This window comes from Aquarana catesbeiana, linkage group LG09 (assembly GCF_042186555.1).
Source record: "Aquarana catesbeiana isolate 2022-GZ linkage group LG09, ASM4218655v1, whole genome shotgun sequence".
Lineage (NCBI taxonomy): Eukaryota > Metazoa > Chordata > Amphibia > Anura > Ranidae > Aquarana > Aquarana catesbeiana.
Window position 1 is genome coordinate 198,213,718 of NC_133332.1, and position 21,393 is coordinate 198,235,110.

The 21,393-nt window shown below is 46.7% G+C and overlaps 2 protein-coding genes across 4 annotated transcripts in view; one reads left to right on the top strand and one right to left on the bottom strand.

Moving 5' to 3' along the window:
* Positions 1-10,652, bottom strand: part of FBXW2 (F-box and WD repeat domain containing 2) — a 37,459-nt gene extending 26,807 nt beyond the window's left edge. The window contains exons 1-4 of one of the 2 annotated variants that reach the window (XM_073599513.1): positions 10,527-10,652; positions 9,289-9,350; positions 7,792-7,888; positions 3,225-3,734 (exon numbers count right to left, since the gene is read on the bottom strand). In XM_073599513.1, the coding sequence (XP_073455614.1) occupies positions 3,225-3,714 (490 nt within the window). In that variant the 5' untranslated portion in view covers positions 3,715-3,734; positions 7,792-7,888; positions 9,289-9,350; positions 10,527-10,652. The remainder of the gene's footprint in view (positions 1-3,224; positions 3,735-7,791; positions 7,889-9,288; positions 9,351-10,526) is intronic. The other variant, XM_073599512.1, reaches the window with a different exon arrangement.
* A 435-nt stretch (positions 10,653-11,087) lies between these two features.
* Positions 11,088-21,393, top strand: part of SLC2A8 (solute carrier family 2 member 8) — a 56,600-nt gene continuing 46,294 nt past the window's right edge. For both annotated transcript variants that reach the window (XM_073599516.1, XM_073599517.1), the window contains exons 1-4: positions 11,088-11,299; positions 11,420-11,503; positions 13,362-13,524; positions 18,501-18,707. In XM_073599516.1, the coding sequence (XP_073455617.1) occupies positions 11,421-11,503; positions 13,362-13,524; positions 18,501-18,707 (453 nt within the window). In that variant the 5' untranslated portion in view covers positions 11,088-11,299; position 11,420. The remainder of the gene's footprint in view (positions 11,300-11,419; positions 11,504-13,361; positions 13,525-18,500; positions 18,708-21,393) is intronic.

Genomic DNA, 21,393 nt, shown 5'->3' on the forward strand with positions numbered 1-21,393 from the left:
GTTATGGGAGTCGGTCCATATTTTTCACGCTGTCCTTGTCATCTGTTTTTGTTTTTTTTCGATTGTGAGTTTCTGTTCTCGTTCTCTTTTTCTTCCTTCCCACACTTGATCCTGCACTTTCTCTCCCGCCCCCTTTTACCTTCCCCTCCCTGTTTTTCCTTCCCTCTTTCCCCCCATTTTTTCCCTCCATTCCCTTCCATTACCCATTCCCCCCCCCCCTTTTTCGTTCCCCTCACCATTCCTTTCCCTTCTTTCCCCACTTCACGTTATTTCACGTCTCTTTTCTAGGCTTTTTTGTATGGACCCACTCTCCCTCCACGTCCGCTAACATCCTCAGTTTCAACCCAATTAGTTATACATAAGATACATTTTTCTCCTTTGCCTTTAGAAACTCCTTTGTGGAACCATTTACTTAACACACATTGTTATTTCATCACAGGTGCAGTGCACACCCTTCCCTCAATTTTTGGGGATATCTAGTGTGCGATTCCTTGTAAGGCATGTGTATGCGGTGTTTGCTCCCCTTGTGATTGGTCCATCCGCCAGGAGATCGAGGATATAACAAGAGGGAAACTCCTCCATACCATGGCTACCTGTAACCATTGAGTATATCGTGACTGGTAAAGACTTACTATAGTGACTCGTTTATATATTTTTTTTCTTTTTTTCTTGGTTTTGAAATCGTCTGACACATATTTACATCTTTACAGTTTTTATATATTTATCCTCTGAAGACGACCCATTGGGGTCGAAACGCATCAGCATCTTACACAACCAACATCTCTGTGTTATTGTATCACTGTTGCTTATGGTGTAACCTATTGCACACTGCCCTTTGTTATTGGTATTGTTTTTTCATTTGTTTATTTTTGTATTCCAGCTCATGTCATGACTTTTTGATGTCAGTATTTATTTTACTTTTCTGTATCAATAAAATTATTCATTATCCACTCCTCTTGCATTTGGTAAACTTACACTATTGGCTGCTTTAAAGCCCCACTAGGGGGACTTCCCATTTTTTTTATTCATTACCCAGGGTGCACAGCTTTTTTTTGTCTATACTCCCATGAGTCTCCCAGTCTACATAAAGAACTGCTGGGAATAGCCAGTGCACTGGAAGGGTCTTTGTGGTCTCAGGGTATTTACAGGAATCTAGAGAGGTCACAGCACTGGTAGAAGCTGCAGGCTGATGTTCCAGTTTTAAGGTGGTGTACACAGCATCAATAATAGCAAAGATTGTCTCTATAAGTCTGGGAGAAATAGCAGCAGCATGGCTTTTAGTGACTCAACATCAGACAGAGCTTCTGCAGCAGAAGGCTCAGAGGCTGTGGGCAGATCATATAATTATTCAGCTATGGAAGGCATGGAAATATCTTCATGGCTTCTGCAGGTACATTCAGCAAATAAAATTGCAATCAGGATCACAAAATCTTGCTTAATTGCAATGAAATCCTCCTGGGATAGGAGGCGGCCATGCCTGATGAAGCTATTGAACACTTTGAGGATGGCAGAGACTCAAGCAACATTCCAGTGTCATTCCCTTCAGTGGGTACACTGCATTCAGGACCAGAACCAGTACTACAATGTGACTGCTTCCCATGCATACGAGATCTAAATGGTCACACTTCAAACCAGGGACAACGTAGCTCAGGGTACAAGGCTAGGCTAGGTACAGGGTATAAGGCTAGAACACTCACAAACCATCTGTCGGGAGCAAAAGAGGATCAGATGGCCAGAGGTGACCAAGTCACTGTAGGTGGGTAGCAAAGACCGACTGAGGAAAATATATGCATCACTTGCGATCAAGAGCAGTGGCAGAAAGGCGCTTCATCAATGCTGAATGGCAAGAAAGTGAGTGCAGACTGTGCGCGTGACAGTCCTCCTAGCAGATTAGTCCTTCGGTGGTAAACTGGCAGAAAACTGGGGGTTATAATAGTGCCCGGTGGTACTATTAATGGGGTAGCCCCCTGTCCACAGCCCACACAGCCTACTCAGAAAGCGAGTTTTCAGAGATAGGATCACATGAGAGTCTGTGTCATGGCCCTGGACCCAGAAAGAAATAACAGTACACACAGGGCTGGAAAGCATTACAATGCAGAGCCCAGTCCCTAAGGGTCACATTTCAGGCAAGCCCCATAATTGTCTGTCCAATGGAGTTCGGTCACGGTCTCTGCAACTAGTACTGAGGATACACCAGTCCAGATAACTGCATATATAGACAAGCGCAAGCATATTGTACAGGAATCTTAAAAATGAAGAAAACATTTTTGATTGGGAAAAAACAAGAGGAGAAGCTAGCAAGGTTAGACTTTTCTCAGCAGAGCAAAGAAAGGCAGCTATCCCACTAGCAAATAAGCTTAGAGTAGGAGGGTTTATACTAGGCTAATCACTGGTTTTTGTTTACAGTGGCCAGTCCTCTTGCAGGCAGAAGAATAACTCAACAGTCTCTGAATTCATTGTCCCTTAATGAACAAGAAACCTAAAAAAGTGTTCAATAAGTTTACATTTTCAATGCACAGTTATCTAATGTCAGTTTTCTATGCTCTTAAATGTTGTAGAATTTGGTCAGTTGGGTACACAACTAACAAAGCAGTGCACTCTAGTACAGCTAAGGCTGGACAATTTTGTTGCAAGACATGGTGGTGCGGACCCATTGGAGTGGACCTCTGTTTATATACGCTGAACAGTCTTCAGTTTAGGGTAGATCATGCTGCAAGCACTGTTCTTGTGAATAGATGTTAGAACAAGAAATGCACTCTAATGCCTGGTACACACAATGAGATTATCAGATAAATGATTGTCCGTTTTTTTTTGTATGCTAGTCTCATATCGAAAATGAAGAGTTTACTAAAGTGATTGACAAGTGATGTAATGTGTTGTAGTGTATTTGTATTGTATTTTTGAATGACAACAGCACTGATTAAACCAAAATCGTACGAGAAAATAAATATTTTGTGCTTGTCCCATAAGATAATATCGGACGAACTGTCATGATCTGCTCTCAAAAGCTGTGTACTAACAATCAGGTTTTCATACGATAGCTTAGAAAACTGTATTTTTTGTACGATTTTCTGATCGTGTGTATGGGCCATAAGGGGGTCACAGTACCAACACTGATGCAAGGAACGGCTGACTATGTGAGGAGGAACATAATACATCTCCCAGTCAAAATATTTCTATTCCTTCAACTCTCCCTGCGGGATGTTGCTACAGCAGACACTCACCTGTACAGAGGAGGCCATCTTTATAATAAAGTGCATAAACTCTGGCACTGTGCCCAATCAGTGACGCAGTCTGGAATGCTTCATGATTGGCCAGTTGTTTCATCCGCAAGATGGCCTTCAGGTAAACATTCTTCCAGTGAAGTGTATCCTGCACGGTGTCATCAATCTGCCAGCCTAAACTCCGACATGCAGTCTGCCACACCTCTGTACAGGCACTTATCACCTTGTTCCATTGCTTGGAGACCAGGCAGCAAGTGAGTAAGGTCTGCGGGTCCAGCCACTTTAGCAAGTAGAAGCTGAGCTCCAGTGGAAGAAGTTTCAGGAAATCTCTCTTTAGAAGTGTCTCCAGATTATTGGAGAGATGCCGCAGCTGCACCGCCCCGCTTAGGCTGATCAAGTGATCCAAAGTCTCATTTTTCTGCAGGTCAGTCAAGGTGAAGAAGGACGCTGAAAGGTTTTCAAGCCATGTCTCAAAATCCTTCTTCTCCATAGGTTTCTGGTAGTAGCAGGCTGGGAGGAAACAGATGAAATCACCAAAATGTTATCCAGTAAACCAGGCAGCCCATTTTACACAAAGGTTTCTATTTTAAAGACTTAAGATTGATATTTCAAAGTGAATAAGGATTAAAAGACCATCAAGTTCAGCTTTTCACAACTCCTGCAGCTTTTTTCCAGAGGAAAGCAAATATCACCCCCTCCTCAGGGCAACTGCTGCCAATTCTGCCACACAAAAGGAAAACAAAATCCCTTTCTGACCCTCGGTTCTGTGCTTTCACCACTCACACACAGCTGCACCAGATTCTGAGTGCACCAGTTTTAGTACCCCCCCCCCCCCTCCCCTTGTCTTCCTTTTAATTGAATTCCATGTCAAGCTTGTAGTTTCTAGAGCAAAAACTGGTGAACATTAGCAAAAGAACAACATGCAAAAAAAACGAACAGCAATTATATTTTTTTTAAAGAAAAGAAAGGGTAGGTGGAAACAGCAGCTAAAGTTAAAGCTTTTTTTTTCTTAATCTCAATACTACAAATGGCTGCAGTCCACACCTCCAGATCCACAAATTGAAATAATGGCAGAAACAACTTAGGTAGATGTGATTAAGGCCGGGTACACACTGCTCCAACATGGAAGTCAGACGACTTCCGATCCGACAATACCAGGACTTTCAAGTCTGGTATGAATCTTAAAGTGGTTGTAAACTGTTTTGTTTGACTTCTACCTATAGGTAAGCCCAGAATAAGGCTTACCTATAGGTAGTGGAAATATCTCCTAAACGTGCGCCGTTTAGGAGATATTTCACTTGTAGTGCGCAGTTATCGTCATCGGCGCATGCGCTATAAAGAAACGGACCTCCATGCCGTTTCTTCCCCAGCGTGTGCCGTGACTGATGGTAAATAGAGATATGTGGCGCTAACTCAAAGTGCATAAATGTGACGAAATAAATATAATCCAATTCTTCAAGTAAAGTGCATATGCGTAAAGGGCAAAATCACATAAATAAAGTGACTAAACATCCATTAAATTCATAAGAAGTGACATCAGATAAATAAAAGTAAAAATTAATGGAATATGACATCAAATAAATAAACGAATGCAAATGAAGGTGAATAAATCCAAAAATAGTCTAAAAGTGCATCAAGATGAAAAAAATCACAAATTTAAAAAAAATTGAAAAGAATCGCATGAGATAAAAAAGTCGCATAAAGTGCAAAAAAGTGCAGAAACGCTATAAAAATAGCCACAAGTTGTTAATTAATTAATGTAATACAGTTCCAGCAAAGACGCCTGACTCCATTACCCTTTGATAAAGTCACGTGGGCGGTGACGATACGCGTCAGGGAAGAGTCAGGTGTCATCACTTCCGGCCAAGACTGGAAGTACTGGGATCTGTGCTGTTCATTTTATGCTGTACATGTAAGTTACTTATGTTGTTTTGAATAAACCTGTTTTGAATACTGCACAATGGGGATACTCCTTTCTATTGCATGCCTCCACCCAACTTGCCGAACTTGAGGCCTTTCATTGGAGATTTGCCAGACCTGTGATGATCGGAGGAGACTGATCGATTGATGGTGTTTCATCCACTTCCAGATTGCAGGCTCGATTTGACCCTAGGGGTCTTTGTTAGAAGTGAGAGGCTGGAGGAAACGTGTGGTTCACCATGGAGTACGGTTATTAAGAGGAATCTGTCACCTATCATTGTTTGCACTTGCACTTTTTTCATCTATTTTTTACACAAACTGTTTTATGAAGATTCACTTTGTTCACGTTGGAACTGTATTACATTAATTGGATCGACTTGTGGCTATTTTTATAGCGTTTCTGCACTTTATGCGATTTTTTGTTATCGCATGCGACTTTTTTTTATCTCATGCAGATCTCATATTTACACTAAAATGCAATAAAAAAAATAAATAAAATTTTGTCATTTAAAAAAACAAAAACAAAAAATTGCCCTTTAAGAGCTATGGGCAGATGTGACGTTTTGACGTCACTTCCGCCCTGCAATGTTATGGAGACGGGTGGGGGCCATCTTCCCCTCACTCGTCTCCATACCTAACACCAAGAAGGATCCGATCGCCTCCGCCACTGCTGACGGCTCCAGTAAGAGGCGGAGGTCACCTCTCCCGCCGCCGATAAAAGTGATATCGCGGCGAATCCGCCGCAGAGACCACTATTATCGGAAACCGGACCGCCGGCTGAAGAAGAAGATACCAGGGTTATGGCAGCTAGCTGCTGCCATAACAACGATATTCCTCTTTAAAGTTAGGATGTATATCGGCGTCCGGCGGTCCAGTAGTGGTTAAAGGGGAACTAAATCCACTGATTTAACCATTTCCCGAAACAGTTATTTTAAAGCAGCTCTCAACCCATCAATTAAAAAAAAAAACAGTTGCCTTCCCAGCATGCCGGGAATGCTAACTGTCACATTTGCTTGTGCTCTCAACCACACTGTCAAACCATCAAATGGCCGGTGTCATAACTGATCACATGTGCAGCACCATGGCAGTTGATGATCAAACAGAGGCCAAGATGGCAGCTTCCTTGGCTGAAAAGGATAGGAGGGTTTAGTTCACCTTTAAAGGCATGCTGTGAATAACTGTCACATTTGCTTGTGCACTCAATTGAATTGTCAAACCATCAGTTATGGCTGGTGTCATAACTGATCACGTGCACAATACCATGCCAACTGTAGATCAAACAGAGGCCAAGATGGTAGCTTCGGTGGCTGTCAGTCACGGTTCACACTGCCATGTCTTGGGATCCGACTTGTGAGACCCCATGTCGCATGACATGTGAAATCCCATTTTAGTCAATGAGAGCTGTCTTAACCACTTGCCGACCAGCCACCGCAGTTTGGCTCAGCAAATCGGCGTCACCTTATGTCGCTTTTCCTTTTGGCCTCCAGGTGGGCGCGCACGCCTGCAGCGTGTGCCCGGAGCTGATGCGAGTGTGACCACCGGGCTCCCGCAATTGCTTGTGACAGAGCGAGAACCGGGATCTGTGTGTGTAAACACACAGATCCCGGTTCTTTCAGGGGAGAGGAGACAGATCGTGTGTTCATACTATGCATGAACACCGATCTCTCTCTCCTGCTAGACAGTCCCACCACCCCTACAGTTAGAAGCACACATAGGGAACACAGTTAACCAATTGATTGCCCCCTAGTGTTAACCCCTTCCCTGCCAGTCACATTTACACAGTAATCCGTGCATTTTTATAGCACTGATCGCTGTATAATTGTCAATGGTTTCAAAAATGTGTCAAAAGTGTCCAATGTGTCCGCCATAATGTCGCAGTCGCGATAAAAGAAAAACAAAAAATCGCAGATCACCGCCATTACTGGTAAAAAAAAAAAAATTAAATAAAAATGACATAAATCTATCCCCTATTTTGTAGATGCTATAACTTTTGCGCAAACCAATCAATATACGCTTATTGCGATTTTTTTTACCAAAAATATGTAGAAGAATACATATCGGCCTAAACTGAGGAAAAAAATTGTTCTTTTGATAAAAAATGTGAGATATTTATAAAAATACTGTGTTTTTTTCAAAATTGTCGCTCTTTTTTTGTTTATGGCAATCAAATACCACCAAAAGAAAGCTATATTTGTGGGGAAAAAAAAAACAATTAAGTTTGAGTACAGCGTCGCACGACCGCGCAATTGTCAGTTAAAACGACGTAGTGGCAAACTGCAAAAAATGGCCTGGTCATTGAGCAGCCAAATCTTCCGGGGATGACGTGGGGTTAATTAGCACTACTGAAGTCGCTCCAACTTTAGAAACGGTTCTTGTACTACTTCAAGGTGACTTCTATCTGACTTGTGCCCATAACTTTAATGGAAGTCACCTCCAAGTCGAATCCCCATCTTAATCAATGTGATCTGAGATTACAGGAAGATTACACAAGCATTCCCTGAAGTTGCTTCTGAAGTTGCCCTGACGTGGCAGTGTGAACCGAGCCTCAAGGATAATGGAGCTTAGTTCCACTTTGTTTTGAAAAACAGTTACATTGAAGGCATGCCATGAATGATAACTGTCACAATTGCTTGTGCTCTCAACTGACCTGATAAGCCATCAAATGGCTGGTGTCATAGCTGATCACATGTGCAACACCATGGTAACTGCAGATCAATCAGAGGCTAAGATGGCAGCTTCCTTGGCTGTAAATGATAGGAGGGTTTAGTTCTGCTCTAACTATATTGAAATCTTGCATAACTGAACAGAGATTGCCAGAGCAGCTGGATAATGGAGGTGAGCTAGGGAAGTAATGAAAAAGGAAATATTCCAATATTTCAGTGGTCTAAGGAATTATTTCTCCCACTTAAGGCCCCTTTCACTTTAACGGACCGTTCAGGTCTGCCTGTCAGTTTTTTAGGCGGACCTGAACGGACGCTCCATGCAGGTCTATGGAGCGACGGATGTCTGCTATCATCCGATCCGCTAAAATCAGACGTATGTCGATATGTTCGCCATCCATCCTGGCAGATCAAATCGGATGAGATCTGATGAAAATGGACATGCTGTTCATTTTCCTACGATCTCTCCATAAGCATCAGCAGCGCTCGACAGGCCCCTACTCACTCAGTGAACAGAGACGGACCTGTCATCCGCTGGCTCAGCGGAGATCAACAGAGAGATCTCCTGCTGAGCTGGCGGACTCCACTGAAACAGATCTGCCTCGTGTGGAAGGGGCCTTAGAGAGACCTCCTCCAACTTCTTGTTGCACGAATACGACAGAAAGTGAAGGGAAATCTCCCAACTGGCATACAGATTTAAAAAAAAATGACAGGAGTTCTAATTATTTCCAAATCTATCTAGAAAGAAAGCAATATTGCTTTAGATATATTTTAAACCCCAAGGCAACCTGAACCTGGGCATGCCTGCAGCAACCAAATATGACTGACATGACAAAACCTGACGTCTAAACCCCATTATTAAAATATAATAGCAAAAGAGAAAAAACAAAAACAAGCCCAATGCCACGTACACATGGCCGACTTCCCGACAGAAAAAGTCCGATGGGAGCTTTTGGTCGGACATTCCGACTGTGTGTATGCCCCATTCTGTCGGCATTTGCGACTGACTCAGATATAGAACATGTTCTAAATCTCTCCATTGGAAATGCCGACGGAGTTTAGCCAGTTGGCAAGTCCAGCCGTGTGTACGCGGCATAAGGCCTCATTCACATAGGACCATATACCACACCGGCACTCTTCTAAAATGTTATTGTTCTACAGGTCAAACACCAAAATCAAAAACTTTTTTGCCTACAAATTCCCTGCACAGGACTATCTGCTAATCAAAAAAAAAAGAAAATTAACATTATTATATTTTCACATTATGGAACCCGTTTATTTTTTTGGGATGTGGTAGTCACTATATAACATGGCATGCAACTCCTGGCTGACTAACTCAGCATTTCAGATGAGTGATACCTGCATGACAGTAATATGGAGTTTTTTTTTTTTACAGGACTCCTCATCGCAGTAATACACAGCGTAGATTACAAAAGAATTATACAATCACAGTAACATATAGATAACAGGGGAGCAATACGCACCATCACAGTAATGTCTCCTCTAATCGGCACACCGATGACTCAGCATACCCTATAGATGATGCCTGGACAGAATGACAAAAGGGCAGATTATATACACTCGGATACAGAGACTTGGGGTTCTCTGTACAGCACTACAGAATAGGTCAGAGCTATCTAAATGTATATTAATAATACAAATTATAGTATTTGAATGTGGTGGGGACATTAGAGTGTAAGCTCTTCTGTGGCAGAGGCTAACATGAATGGTTTCTCTGTAAAGTGCTGCAGAAAATGGCAGAACTAAATTAATAAATGAATAATAAGTGTGTGATTGTAGTGGGTCATTAGAATGTGAGCTCCTTTGGTGCAAATATGATGTGACTTGCTTAGTGTTCTCAGTCAGGAAAAAAGAGTCACAGCGAGATTATATAAATGTGTGATAATAATTCCTGATTATGAAGAGATGACACTTGACTGAATATGGAGCAATACCACAAGGAGGGAATACTCAATATACCAATCCAGCTATTGTCAGCGGAGGAGACTAAAAGGATTATGAAGAAGAGTCACATCTTTATCTGTCAGCAATCATCATTACCGATCAGGAATGGATAATGGAATAGAAGGGCTTTGATATATGGACAGTGGAGATCTCCCCTGCTTGTCACTGTATATAAATATATGTACTGTATAAGGAGGTGTATGGTGCGTGTACATCATTTGACATATATATGAAGAGGGTATATAGTGTATGTACCGAATTGGACATCTACATTCAGGGGGTATATAGTGTGCATACACAATTAGATCTATCATGGGGTGTATAGTTATTTTGGGGGGGTTATATAGTGTGCATGTATATAATTAGGTATAACTGATGGGGGTACACTATTAGACACATAAATGATGGCAGTATATAATGTGTGTGCATATAATTAGAGATATATATATGTGTGTATATATAATTATACATACAAGGGAGCATTTACTGTGTGTGTGTAAACAATTATATAAATGCTGGGGGTGTGTAGTATAAGGGGATAGATATGATGGGGTGATCTAGTGTATTATGTACTGTCGCAGCCTCTGTCCCCCGGGAGGGAGAAGTGCAGCGCACAGGTCGGCACTCGGGGTAATTACAGAGTTGTGTGGAAGGATTTGGAGATAGTGAGGTGGAGGAGATGACAGGAAGTGGGCGGAGACTCCAATAAGCCGTCACTGTATTGGGGCCCTAAGCGAGGGCCCCGGTGTCAGTGTACCTGGTTCCCCATGGGTTCGTCCTCCTTACTGCCGCCATCTTTCCCGGGAGGCGGAGACTCTGACTCCCGCCTGCCCCGCCCCCTGCCGCCGCTCCCCGCGCTGGTTGCTTCTGTTCAGGCCTGAAAGAGCACATGTCGCGAGAATCTCTGAATCCGCCATGATGGGTGAGGGTAGGGCTCTAGATATTGGTTGTAGGGTAAGCAGATGGGGCAGGTCATGGTAGAGTTGTTAATCAAAACAGACCCAAGGATTTCAAAATACTGAACTTCACTATATAAGCTGAGTTTACTGTTAAAAATAAGTGTGAAATGCATGACTCCGGTGGGTGTAACAAGATGTCCACTTGCTGCATTCTCACTGTATCCTTACTATGGACGAGTGCGGGGTGTAGCAAGATGGCGGTGATGGAACGTCACTTCCGTTACATATTCTGACGGGTAGCCAAATCTGATGATACGTCTTTACTAAGTCTATCACAAGCCTCATCCTAGTGGCTACAACAATATGGCGACTGCGGTACGAGTCCCATCTCCAGGGAGGGGGGAGGGGCCAATCAGTGTCACGTGCTGACCAGTGAAAGGAATCATGTGATCGCTGTATAGCCACATCACATCAGAGGAGTGCAGTGGGGATCGGGGTGATTGTATGATACATTATATGTATAAGCCAGGGGTGTTATACAGGTAGTGATACGGTGACATCATGAGACGAGCTGTGCTCTAGGAAGGAGCTCACCTTTGATCCAGTGCTTTGCTCATTACACTGAATACAGGTACCATTCACCCAAACTGTTCAATCTCTGTCCAATCAGATTACATCTCTGGTATATACACTGAGGTATATGGGAGAGGGGGGTACATATACAGCTAATAATGGCACGTTTCTATTTCAGGATGATGGACGGTGAGGATTCCCAACCCCTCCTGGATCCGTCTCCTACTGAAGACCGACTGACACAGCAGAGCTCATATCTGAGGTACGATGTGTGAGGTGTGCTGGGGTCAGGAATGACTGTAAATACTGTGTTCATATGTGTAGTTAGATAGATGAGGAGGGACCGGCGCGCACGCCCTGACGCTGTCCTAGAACAGGAGGAGAATGGTCCTTTGCGCACGCCCTGACGCTGTCCTAGAACAGGAGGAGAATGGTCCTTTGCGCACGCCCCGACGCTGTCCTATAACAGCAGAGAGAACGGTTTCTCAACCATTTGACATTGAAGGAATGCATGGTAACAAGTTTGAGATCTCGGGGGGACCCCTAAAATAATCTTCACATCTACAGCTCAGGGAACATTGGTGTGATCAGAGAGCTGTAGATATAACAATAATGAATTTTTGAAATAGCACTAAATAATAGAAGAAATATTATAAACTACCTATTAACGTGAAACTTGTGCTTGCTTTTTTCTGCACTGATGCTTAATTCTGTGTCAAACTTCAGATAAGCAGTGTACAGGGATTTAGCAGGGTGGGCTACCGGGGTGCAGCAGGTCAGAGCACAGAGAGCCAATAGGGCACATTACAGTAGCAGTTTCCTTCATATGCAGAGCGGCACAGAGAAGCTGCTGCGATAGACTGTGGTTCTGCCATGCTATTCCCTGCTGGCCCCCCTCCCTTGTTCATCCAATGTGACGTCACATACAAGCACCTGGAATGGACAGGAGAGGAGGAGAGGTCATTGGGGAACAGCAGAAACACTTATTGCTTCCCCGTGCTGCTCTGCCTGCAGGGGAAATGATAATGTTAGCTAAGTGGGAATGCAATCTACCCATCAGCTGCCTGAAATTGACAGGTAGATCATGGCAGTGCCCCGGTTGAGATACCGTGGCATAGAGAATTGCCCAGTGCACACATCCTGACACTGTCATATGAGTTATTATGGAAGAGAATGGTCCAGCGTACTCACTCTGGCACTGTCTATAACAGCAGTTAACTACCAAGTGCAGTTGTCATATAACAGCAGAGAGATACTGACCTGTAACATCAGAGAACTATCCGGTGACAATGCTCGTACACTAGCTAATGATATATTATGCTGTACTTACAAAGAATGATGCAGTGCATACAATGTTATGCTACCATATGTACGAGGGTTCTTCAAAAGATTTCCGCACTGATTGTTATAAGATTCACACCAATCTTCACCACAGTGTGACAAATCTTATATTAAACTGCACAGTCAGCCGGCTTGCCAAACTAGTCACATGACACTCTCAAACACAACCGATTACTACTCCCCTGGCCCTCACTGTTTCCAAAAAATATGTAAAAGTGAGGAAACTTTTTGAAGATACCTTTTTAGATAAACAAGGAATTGCCTTGTGCACACAATCTGACATTTTAAAAACAAAAGAGAATTGGCCAGTGCGTATGCACTGACAACGAACTATAACTGCTGAGAATTGTCAAATGCAGGCAACCTGCCATAGTCCTATTACAGCAAGGAACAGTCTAGTGCACACACCCGGACACTGTCATACACCGGTAGAAAATGGCTCAGTGAGCATGCTCTGACACTGTCATATGATGAAAGAGCACTGTCTAGTGTGAACACTCTGACACTGACCTATAATGGCAGAGAATTATTCTGTGTGCATGCTCAGACACCAACTAATGCTGTCATATAATGAGAAAGGAGGACTCATTGTATACAATGATATGTTGTCATAAGAAAGTAAGGAATAGCCCAGTGCACACAATCTGACACTGTCAAAGAGCAGCAAAGAATTGTCTAGTGTACACGCTATCATACTGTCTTATAATAGAAGAGAATGGCACAGTGCACATGCTCTGACACTGTCTAATAACAAGCCTTTTCTCGTTTTTTTCCCACAGGAAGGTGCAGAACAGAAATTTGTATTTGGCCACATTGGCTGCTGTATTGGGTCCTCTGAGCTTTGGTTTTGTGCTGGGTTTCAGCTCTCCAGCCATCTCTGATCTGAAGCATGCAGACGATCCACGTTTAATATTGGATAAGGGCACAGCATCGTGGTTTGGAGTAAGTGTTCCTTTATTATGTACATTTGTAGTCTCAGGTATGAAAACAGTACAGTTCAAAACTGTACTGGACAGGTCACTAAAAGAGGTGGGTGGACCTGACAGATCAGACCAGTGAGAGGGGAGGGAGGATCGGACAGACCAGTGAGAGGGGAGGCAGTCTCGGACAGACCAGTGAGAGGGGAGGCAGTCTCGGACAGACCAGTGAGAGGGGAGGCAGTCTCGGACAGACCAGTGAGGGGGGAGGCAGGATCTGACAGACCAGTGAGAGGGGAGGCAGGATCTGACAGACCAGTGAGAGGGGAGGCAGGATCTGACAGACCAGTGAGAGGGGAGGCAGGATCTGACAGACCAGTGAGAGGGGAGGCAGGATCTGACAGACCAGTGAGAGGGGAGGCAGGATCTGACAGACCAGTGAGAGGGGAGGCAGGATCTGACAGACCAGTGAGAGGGGAGGCAGGATCTGACAGACCAGTGAGAGGGGAGGCAGGATCTGACAGACCAGTGAGAGGGGAGGCAGGATCTGACAGACCAGTGAGAGGGGAGGCAGGATCTGACAGACCAGTGAGAGGGGAGGCAGGATCTGACAGACCAGTGAGAGGGGAGGCAGGATCTGACAGACCAGTGAGAGGGGAGGCAGGATCTGACAGACCAGTGAGAGGGGAGGCAGGATCTGACAGACCAGTGAGAGGGGAGGCAGGATCTGACAGACCAGTGAGAGGGGAGGCAGGATCTGACAGACCAGTGAGAGGGGAGGCAGGATCTGACAGACCAGTGAGAGGGGAGGCAGGATCTGACAGACCAGTGAGAGGGGAGGCAGGATCTGACAGACCAGTGAGAGGGGAGGCAGTCTCGGACTGACCAGTGAGAGGGGAGGCAGTCTCGGACTGACCAGTGAGAGGGGAGGCAGTCTCGGACTGACCAGTGAGAGGGGAGGCAGTCTCGGACTGACCAGTGAGAGGGGAGGCAGTCTCGGACTGACCAGTGAGAGGGGAGGCAGTCTCGGACTGACCAGTGAGAGGGGAGGCAGTCTCGGACTGACCAGTGAGAGGGGAGGCAGTCTCGGACTGACCAGTGAGAGGGGAGGCAGTCTCGGACTGACCAGGGAGAGGGGAGGCAGTCTCGGACTGACCAGGGAGAGGGGAGGCAGTCTCGGACTGACCAGGGAGAGGGGAGGCAGTCTCGGACAGACCAGGGAGAGGGGAGGCAGTCTCGGACAGACCAGGGAGAGGGGAGGCAGTCTCGGACAGACCAGGGAGAGGGGAGGCAGTCTCGGACAGACCAGGGAGAGGGGAGGCAGTCTCGGACAGACCAGGGAGAGGGGAGGCAGTCTCGGACAGACCAGGGAGAGGGGAGGCAGTCTCGGACAGACCAGGGAGAGGGGAGGCAGTCTCGGACAGACCAGGGAGAGGGGAGGCAGTCTCGGACAGACCAGGGAGAGGGGAGGCAGTCTCGGACAGACCAGTGAGAGGGGAGGCAGTCTCGGACAGACCAGTGAGAGGGGAGGCAGGATCTGACAGACCAGTGAGAGGGGAGGCAGGATCTGACAGACCAGTGAGAGGGGAGGCAGGATCTGACAGACCAGTGAGAGGGGAGGCAGGATCTGACAGACCAGTGAGAGGGGAGGCAGGATCTGACAGACCAGTGAGAGGGGAGGCAGGATCTGACAGACCAGTGAGAGGGGAGGCAGGATCTGACAGACCAGTGAGAGGGGAGGCAGGATCTGACAGACCAGTGAGAGGGGAGGCAGGATCTGACAGACCAGTGAGAGGGGAGGCAGGATCTGACAGACCAGTGAGAGGGGAGGCAGTCTCGGACTGACCAGTGAGAGGGGAGGCAGTCTCGGACTGACCAGTGAGAGGGGAGGCAGTCTCGGACTGACCAGTGAGAGGGGAGGCAGTCTCGGACTGACCAGTGAGAGGGGAGGCAGTCTCGGACTGACCAGTGAGAGGGGAGGCAGTCTCGGACTGACCAGTGAGAGGGGAGGCAGTCTCGGACTGACCAGTGAGAGGGGAGGCAGTCTCGGACTGACCAGTGAGAGGGGAGGCAGTCTCGGACTGACCAGTGAGAGGGGAGGCAGTCTCGGACTGACCAGTGAGAGGGGAGGCAGTCTCGGACTGACCAGTGAGAGGGGAGGCAGTCTCGGACTGACCAGTGAGAGGGGAGGCAGTCTCGGACTGACCAGTGAGAGGGGAGGCAGTCTCGGACTGACCAGTGAGAGGGGAGGCAGTCTCGGACTGACCAGTGAGAGGGGAGGCAGTCTCGGACTGACCAGTGAGAGGGGAGGCAGTCTCGGACTGACCAGGGAGAGGGGAGGCAGTCTCGGACTGACCAGGGAGAGGGGAGGCAGTCTCGGACAGACCAGGGAGAGGGGAGGCAGTCTCGGACAGACCAGGGAGAGGGGAGGCAGTCTCGGACAGACCAGGGAGAGGGGAGGCAGTCTCGGACAGACCAGGGAGAGGGGAGGCAGTCTCGGACAGACCAGGGAGAGGGGAGGCAGTCTCGGACAGACCAGGGAGAGGGGAGGCAGTCTCGGACAGACCAGTGAGAGGGGAGGCAGTCTCGGACAGACCAGTGAGAGGGGAGGCAGGATCTGACAGACCAGTGAGAGGGGAGGCAGGATCTGACAGACCAGTGAGAGGGGAGGCAGGATCTGACAGACCAGTGAGAGGGGAGGCAGGATCTGACAGACCAGTGAGAGGGGAGGCAGGATCTGACAGACCAGTGAGAGGGGAGGCAGGATCTGACAGACCAGTGAGAGGGGAGGCAGGATCTGACAGACCAGTGAGAGGGGAGGCAGGATCTGACAGACCAGTGAGAGGGGAGGCAGGATCTGACAGACCAGTGAGAGGGGAGGCAGGATCTGACAGACCAGTGAGAGGGGAGGCAGGATCTGACAGACCAGTGAGAGGGGAGGCAGGATCTGACAGACCAGTGAGAGGGGAGGCAGGATCTGACAGACCAGTGAGAGGGGAGGCAGGATCTGACAGACCAGTGAGAGGGGAGGCAGGATCTGACAGACCAGTGAGAGGGGAGGCAGTCTCGGACTGACCAGTGAGAGGGGAGGCAGTCTCGGACTGACCAGTGAGAGGGGAGGCAGTCTCGGACTGACCAGTGAGAGGGGAGGCAGTCTCGGACTGACCAGTGAGAGGGGAGGCAGTCTCGGACTGACCAGGGAGAGGGGAGGCAGTCTCGGACAGACCAGGGAGAGGGGAGGCAGTCTCGGACAGACCAGGGAGAGGGGAGGCAGTCTCGGACAGACCAGGGAGAGGGGAGGCAGTCTCGGACAGACCAGGGAGAGGGGAGGCAGTCTCGGACAGACCAGGGAGAGGGGAGGCAGTCTCGGACAGACCAGGGAGAGGGGAGGCAGTCTCGGACAGACCAGGGAGAGGGGAGGCAGTCTCGGACAGACCAGGGAGAGGGGAGGCAGTCTCGGACAGACCAGGGAGAGGGGAGGCAGTCTCGGACAGACCAGGGAGAGGGGAGGCAGTCTCGGACAGACCAGGGAGAGGGGAGGCAGTCTCGGACAGACCAGGGAGAGGGGAGGCAGTCTCGGACAGACCAGGGAGAGGGGAGGCAGTCTCGGACAGACCAGGGAGAGGGGAGGCAGTCTCGGACAGACCAGGGAGAGGGGAGGCAGTCTCGGACAGACCAGGGAGAGGGGAGGCAGTCTCGGACAGACCAGGGAGAGGGGAGGCAGTCTCGGACAGACCAGGGAGAGGGGAGGCAGTCTCGGACAGACCAGGGGGAGGGAGGGGAGTCAGGATCGGACAGACCAGGGGGAGGGAGGGGAGTCAGGATCGGACAGACCAGCGGGAGGGAGGGGAGTCCGGATCGGACAGACCAGCGGGAGAGAGGGGAGTCAGGATCGGACAGACCAGCGGGAGAGAGGGGAGTCAGGATCGGACAGACCAGCGGGAGAGAGGGGAGTCAGGATCGGACAGACCAGCGGGAGAGAGGGGAGTCAGGATCGGACAGACCAGCGGGAGAGAGGGGAGTCAGGATCGGACAGACCAGCGGGAGAGAGGGGAGTCAGGATCGGACAGACCAGCGGGAGAGAGGGGAGTCAGGATCGGACAGACCAGCGGGAGAGAGGGGAGTCAGGATCGGACAGACCAGCGGGAGAGAGGGGAGTCAGGATCGGACAGACCAGCGGGAGAGAGGGGAGTCAGGATCGGACAGACCAGCGGGAGAGAGGGGAGTCAGGATCGGACAGACCAGCGGGAGAGAGGGGAGTCAGGATCGGATAATACGGGTCAGTTAGTAGGAAGGAAGAGGTTGATGGATCACTGGGGGAGAGCGGAATCAGAGGGTCTGACAGAACACTTTTAATTGGATGAAGTCCCCGACTGTTTGCTGGGTATTAGATTTGATGGAGATGCCAGTTTTCAATGTGTTCTGCCTTTTTTGTCTCTAAGTCCTGTAGAGTTTTATGACATTTATCCCAGAGAAATTTTAGCGTGTCAAAGATTTTGTTCCTCGTCATCATATCTTTGGGGTGAAGAAATAGGAAGTGCAGCTACAGTATCTGTCATGTGCTGATGGTTGTCATAAATTAGTGTGAAGGTCACAAATAAGTGAGAAGTCTGCACCTTACCCTCTGTCCGGCATTATACACACACCAACATTAGCAGTTACCAATTGCTGCTGACCAATGTGGAATTATGTGTCAACTGATCCATGAATTAATGTTTCTGCCACATCACAGATTCTCTGTTGTACGTATCTTTTGTTGATTCCTAATTACTGATAATGCCATGTCTTCATCACATAGATTAATTATCTGTCAGAGCCCAGCATGTGCCGTTCTAGTAACTCTCCAATATGCGATTTTAGTTAGTAGTATGGTGACCGCACAGACTATACACTGCATTGATAACATCCCCACTGCCTACAGCAAACTAAATTCTGATTGGCTTCTGTCGGTTATTGGATAAGCAACATATTTATTTATTTTTTTCTCTATTTTCTGGTTAGTCTATTGTCACCATTGGAGCTGCCGTTGGAGGACTGTTTGGAGGCTGGATGGTGGACCGGCTAGGCCGAAAGGTCACGCTTATGATCTGCTCTATCCCATTTGTTTTGGGCTTCACCTTGATCATATCCGCACAGAATGTCTGGATGTTACTGGGGGGACGACTGGTTTCTGGGCTGGCCAGTGGCATAACTTCATTGGTAGTACCTGTAAGTTTCCTCTCGTATTATGTAAAGTAATGAAGACACCTTTAAACATAGTTCAGGAAGCAGTCTAATTTTATGATCCAGGACAGCAGTAGAATATGCTCAGAAAGGTTAGGTACCAGCTGCTCCTGGGATTTGTAAACTTTTTAGTCTTGTGTGTATGAAAAATAAATGTGAAACACCGCACGAACTAGTACGGCTAACGGGAGCTGCTGCATACAGTCTGACAAAAACAATGAACATACATATGAAAAAAATGCAGCGCATATTACATAAGTGAATAATCAGAACTCATAAAATTATGAATTGGTGCTGGAAAAATATTATCAAATCAAAAATAAATTGAACGTAAAGTCAATAAATTAATGTGAATGTCCCACTGCACAAGAAATGGGGGTACTCCAGGGGATGGTGGTATTCCGATGGTTGTCAGAAGTCACCTTGCACCATAAACCGACCTCTCAACTGGACGAACAAATCGTGGCAGAAATAAAAAAGGAGACTCTTACCAGATCCCGTGGATTCCCATGTCAGCGACAGGGAATCACATAAGTGGTATGCCACCAAAGGCGTGGAATGGAAGGTCTTGACATTCAGATCCTCTAGGCTGTAGTCTGCATGGATCTCCGGGAGCCACCAGGTAGGTCCTCACAGTGGACGGCCAAGGCGTGGATCAGGAGGGCCAGAAAGTCGCTTGTGGAACAGTTGGAGACACTTGACCTCATTCAGGGGATGTAAAGAGAGAAAAGATGTGCCAAACCAATTTGGCGGCAGCAAGCCAAGTGCTCACATCTGAAGGCCAAAAAGGCCAAAAACTTTAGTCTTGTGTGTATGAGCGTCTTAAACTGACAGGTTACCTTTAGGCTAAATTTATTTTTAATACAATATTTTTAGGGTTATTGTCAGGGAAGTAAGCCTCAAAAGAATTGCTGATGCATTTAGAATGCCTGCAAAATGCATATGTTGTTTGTGCACATACATGCACCTATTTGCAAAAATACATTTTTGCGCATCAATTTTGTGCATAAAATTTTATAACAATTTTGTAATATAAGTTAAAGTGGTTGTAAAGTCAGAAGGTTTTTTATCTTGATGCATTAAGATAAAAAAAAAAAAAAAAAAACCTTCTGTGTGCAGCAGCCCCCCTAATACTTACCTACTTACCTGAGCCCCGGGACTCTCCTACTGATTGGCTAAGACACAGCAGTGGTGCCATTGGCTCACGCTGCTGTCAATCCAAGTCAGTTTGCCAATCAGGAGAGGGGGGGGAGGCGGGGCTGAAGCGTGGCTCTGTGTCTGAATGGACACAGGGAGCTGTGACTCGGCTTGGGTGCCCCCACAGCAAGCTGTTTTATGTGGGGGCACTCGACAGGAGTGAGGGACCTGAGAAGAGGAGGATCTGGGCTGCCCTGTGCAAAACCACTGCACAGAGCAGGTAAGTATAACATGTTTATTATTTTTATAGAGAAAATAAAACAAGACTTTACAATCACTTTTAAATTGATGAAAAAAGGCCAGCATCCAAACCCATTTCGCCCTTCAGTGAATTAAGCTGTATATCTGTTAACTGCGGTACAGCCTGTAAAGAGGTCCTGCACCTGGCAGGGTTTTTTGGTTGTAAGCAACAAAACAACCTTCACTTAGAGGAAAAATAGTTATTCTCTAAATTGTGTGAGTTGGACAGCCGTACTCACAGTATTGTGGTAAAAAAAAATATTTTGCGCTTTCACTTGTATAACAATATTATATCAATCCAATATAAACCAAATTTTTATAAAGTGCATCAGTGCTGAATATTACAATTCATATAAAATTTCTTCAATGGCAAATTATGAATAAAGTGCAATCATCGAAATATAAAGTGTAAGGAAAATGATGTTAAAAACAATCCAGAAAAAAGTTGATATAGTGATAATCCAAATGTGCCAAATTAATGACTCGATAAATCCTCCAGTGGTAATCACCCAGTGCACCCCTTTCAGATCAACAAATTTAGCATTTTACCAGAATATTAGACCCAATATATCTCTTATATAGTGACAAACCATCTAGTACTAGTATATAATATATAATACAAACTAGGGTTGTCCTGATGCCACTTTTTTAAGTCCGAGTACAAGTACCAATACTTTTTTCAACTACTCGCCGATACCGATTACCATTTTTTTAATGTCGTGACAATTTGACTAATGGGCACTGATTGTTGGCACTGACTGATGGGGACTGATAGATGGCACTGACTGATGGGCATTGATAGGTGGCACTGATAGGTGGCACTGATAGGCGGCACTTATGGGAAATGATAGGTAGCACTGATAGATGGCACTTATGGGCACTGACATATAAGAGAGTTTACCAAGACTCGTGGCCACTCATTAAAATTAGAAGAAAAGAGGTTTAACCTTAAACTACGTAGAGGGTTCTTTACTGTAAGAGCTGCAAGGATGTGGAATTCCCTTCCACAGGCGGTGGTCTCAGCGGGGAGCATTGATAGCTTCAAGAAACTATTAGATAAGCACCTGAATGACCACAACATACAGGGATATACAATGCAATACTGACACATAATCACACACATAGGTTGGACTTGATGGACTTGTGTCTTTTTTCAACCTCACCTACTATGTAACTATGTATGGCACTGACATATGGCACTGACAGACGGCACTGATAGGCGCCAGTTATGGGC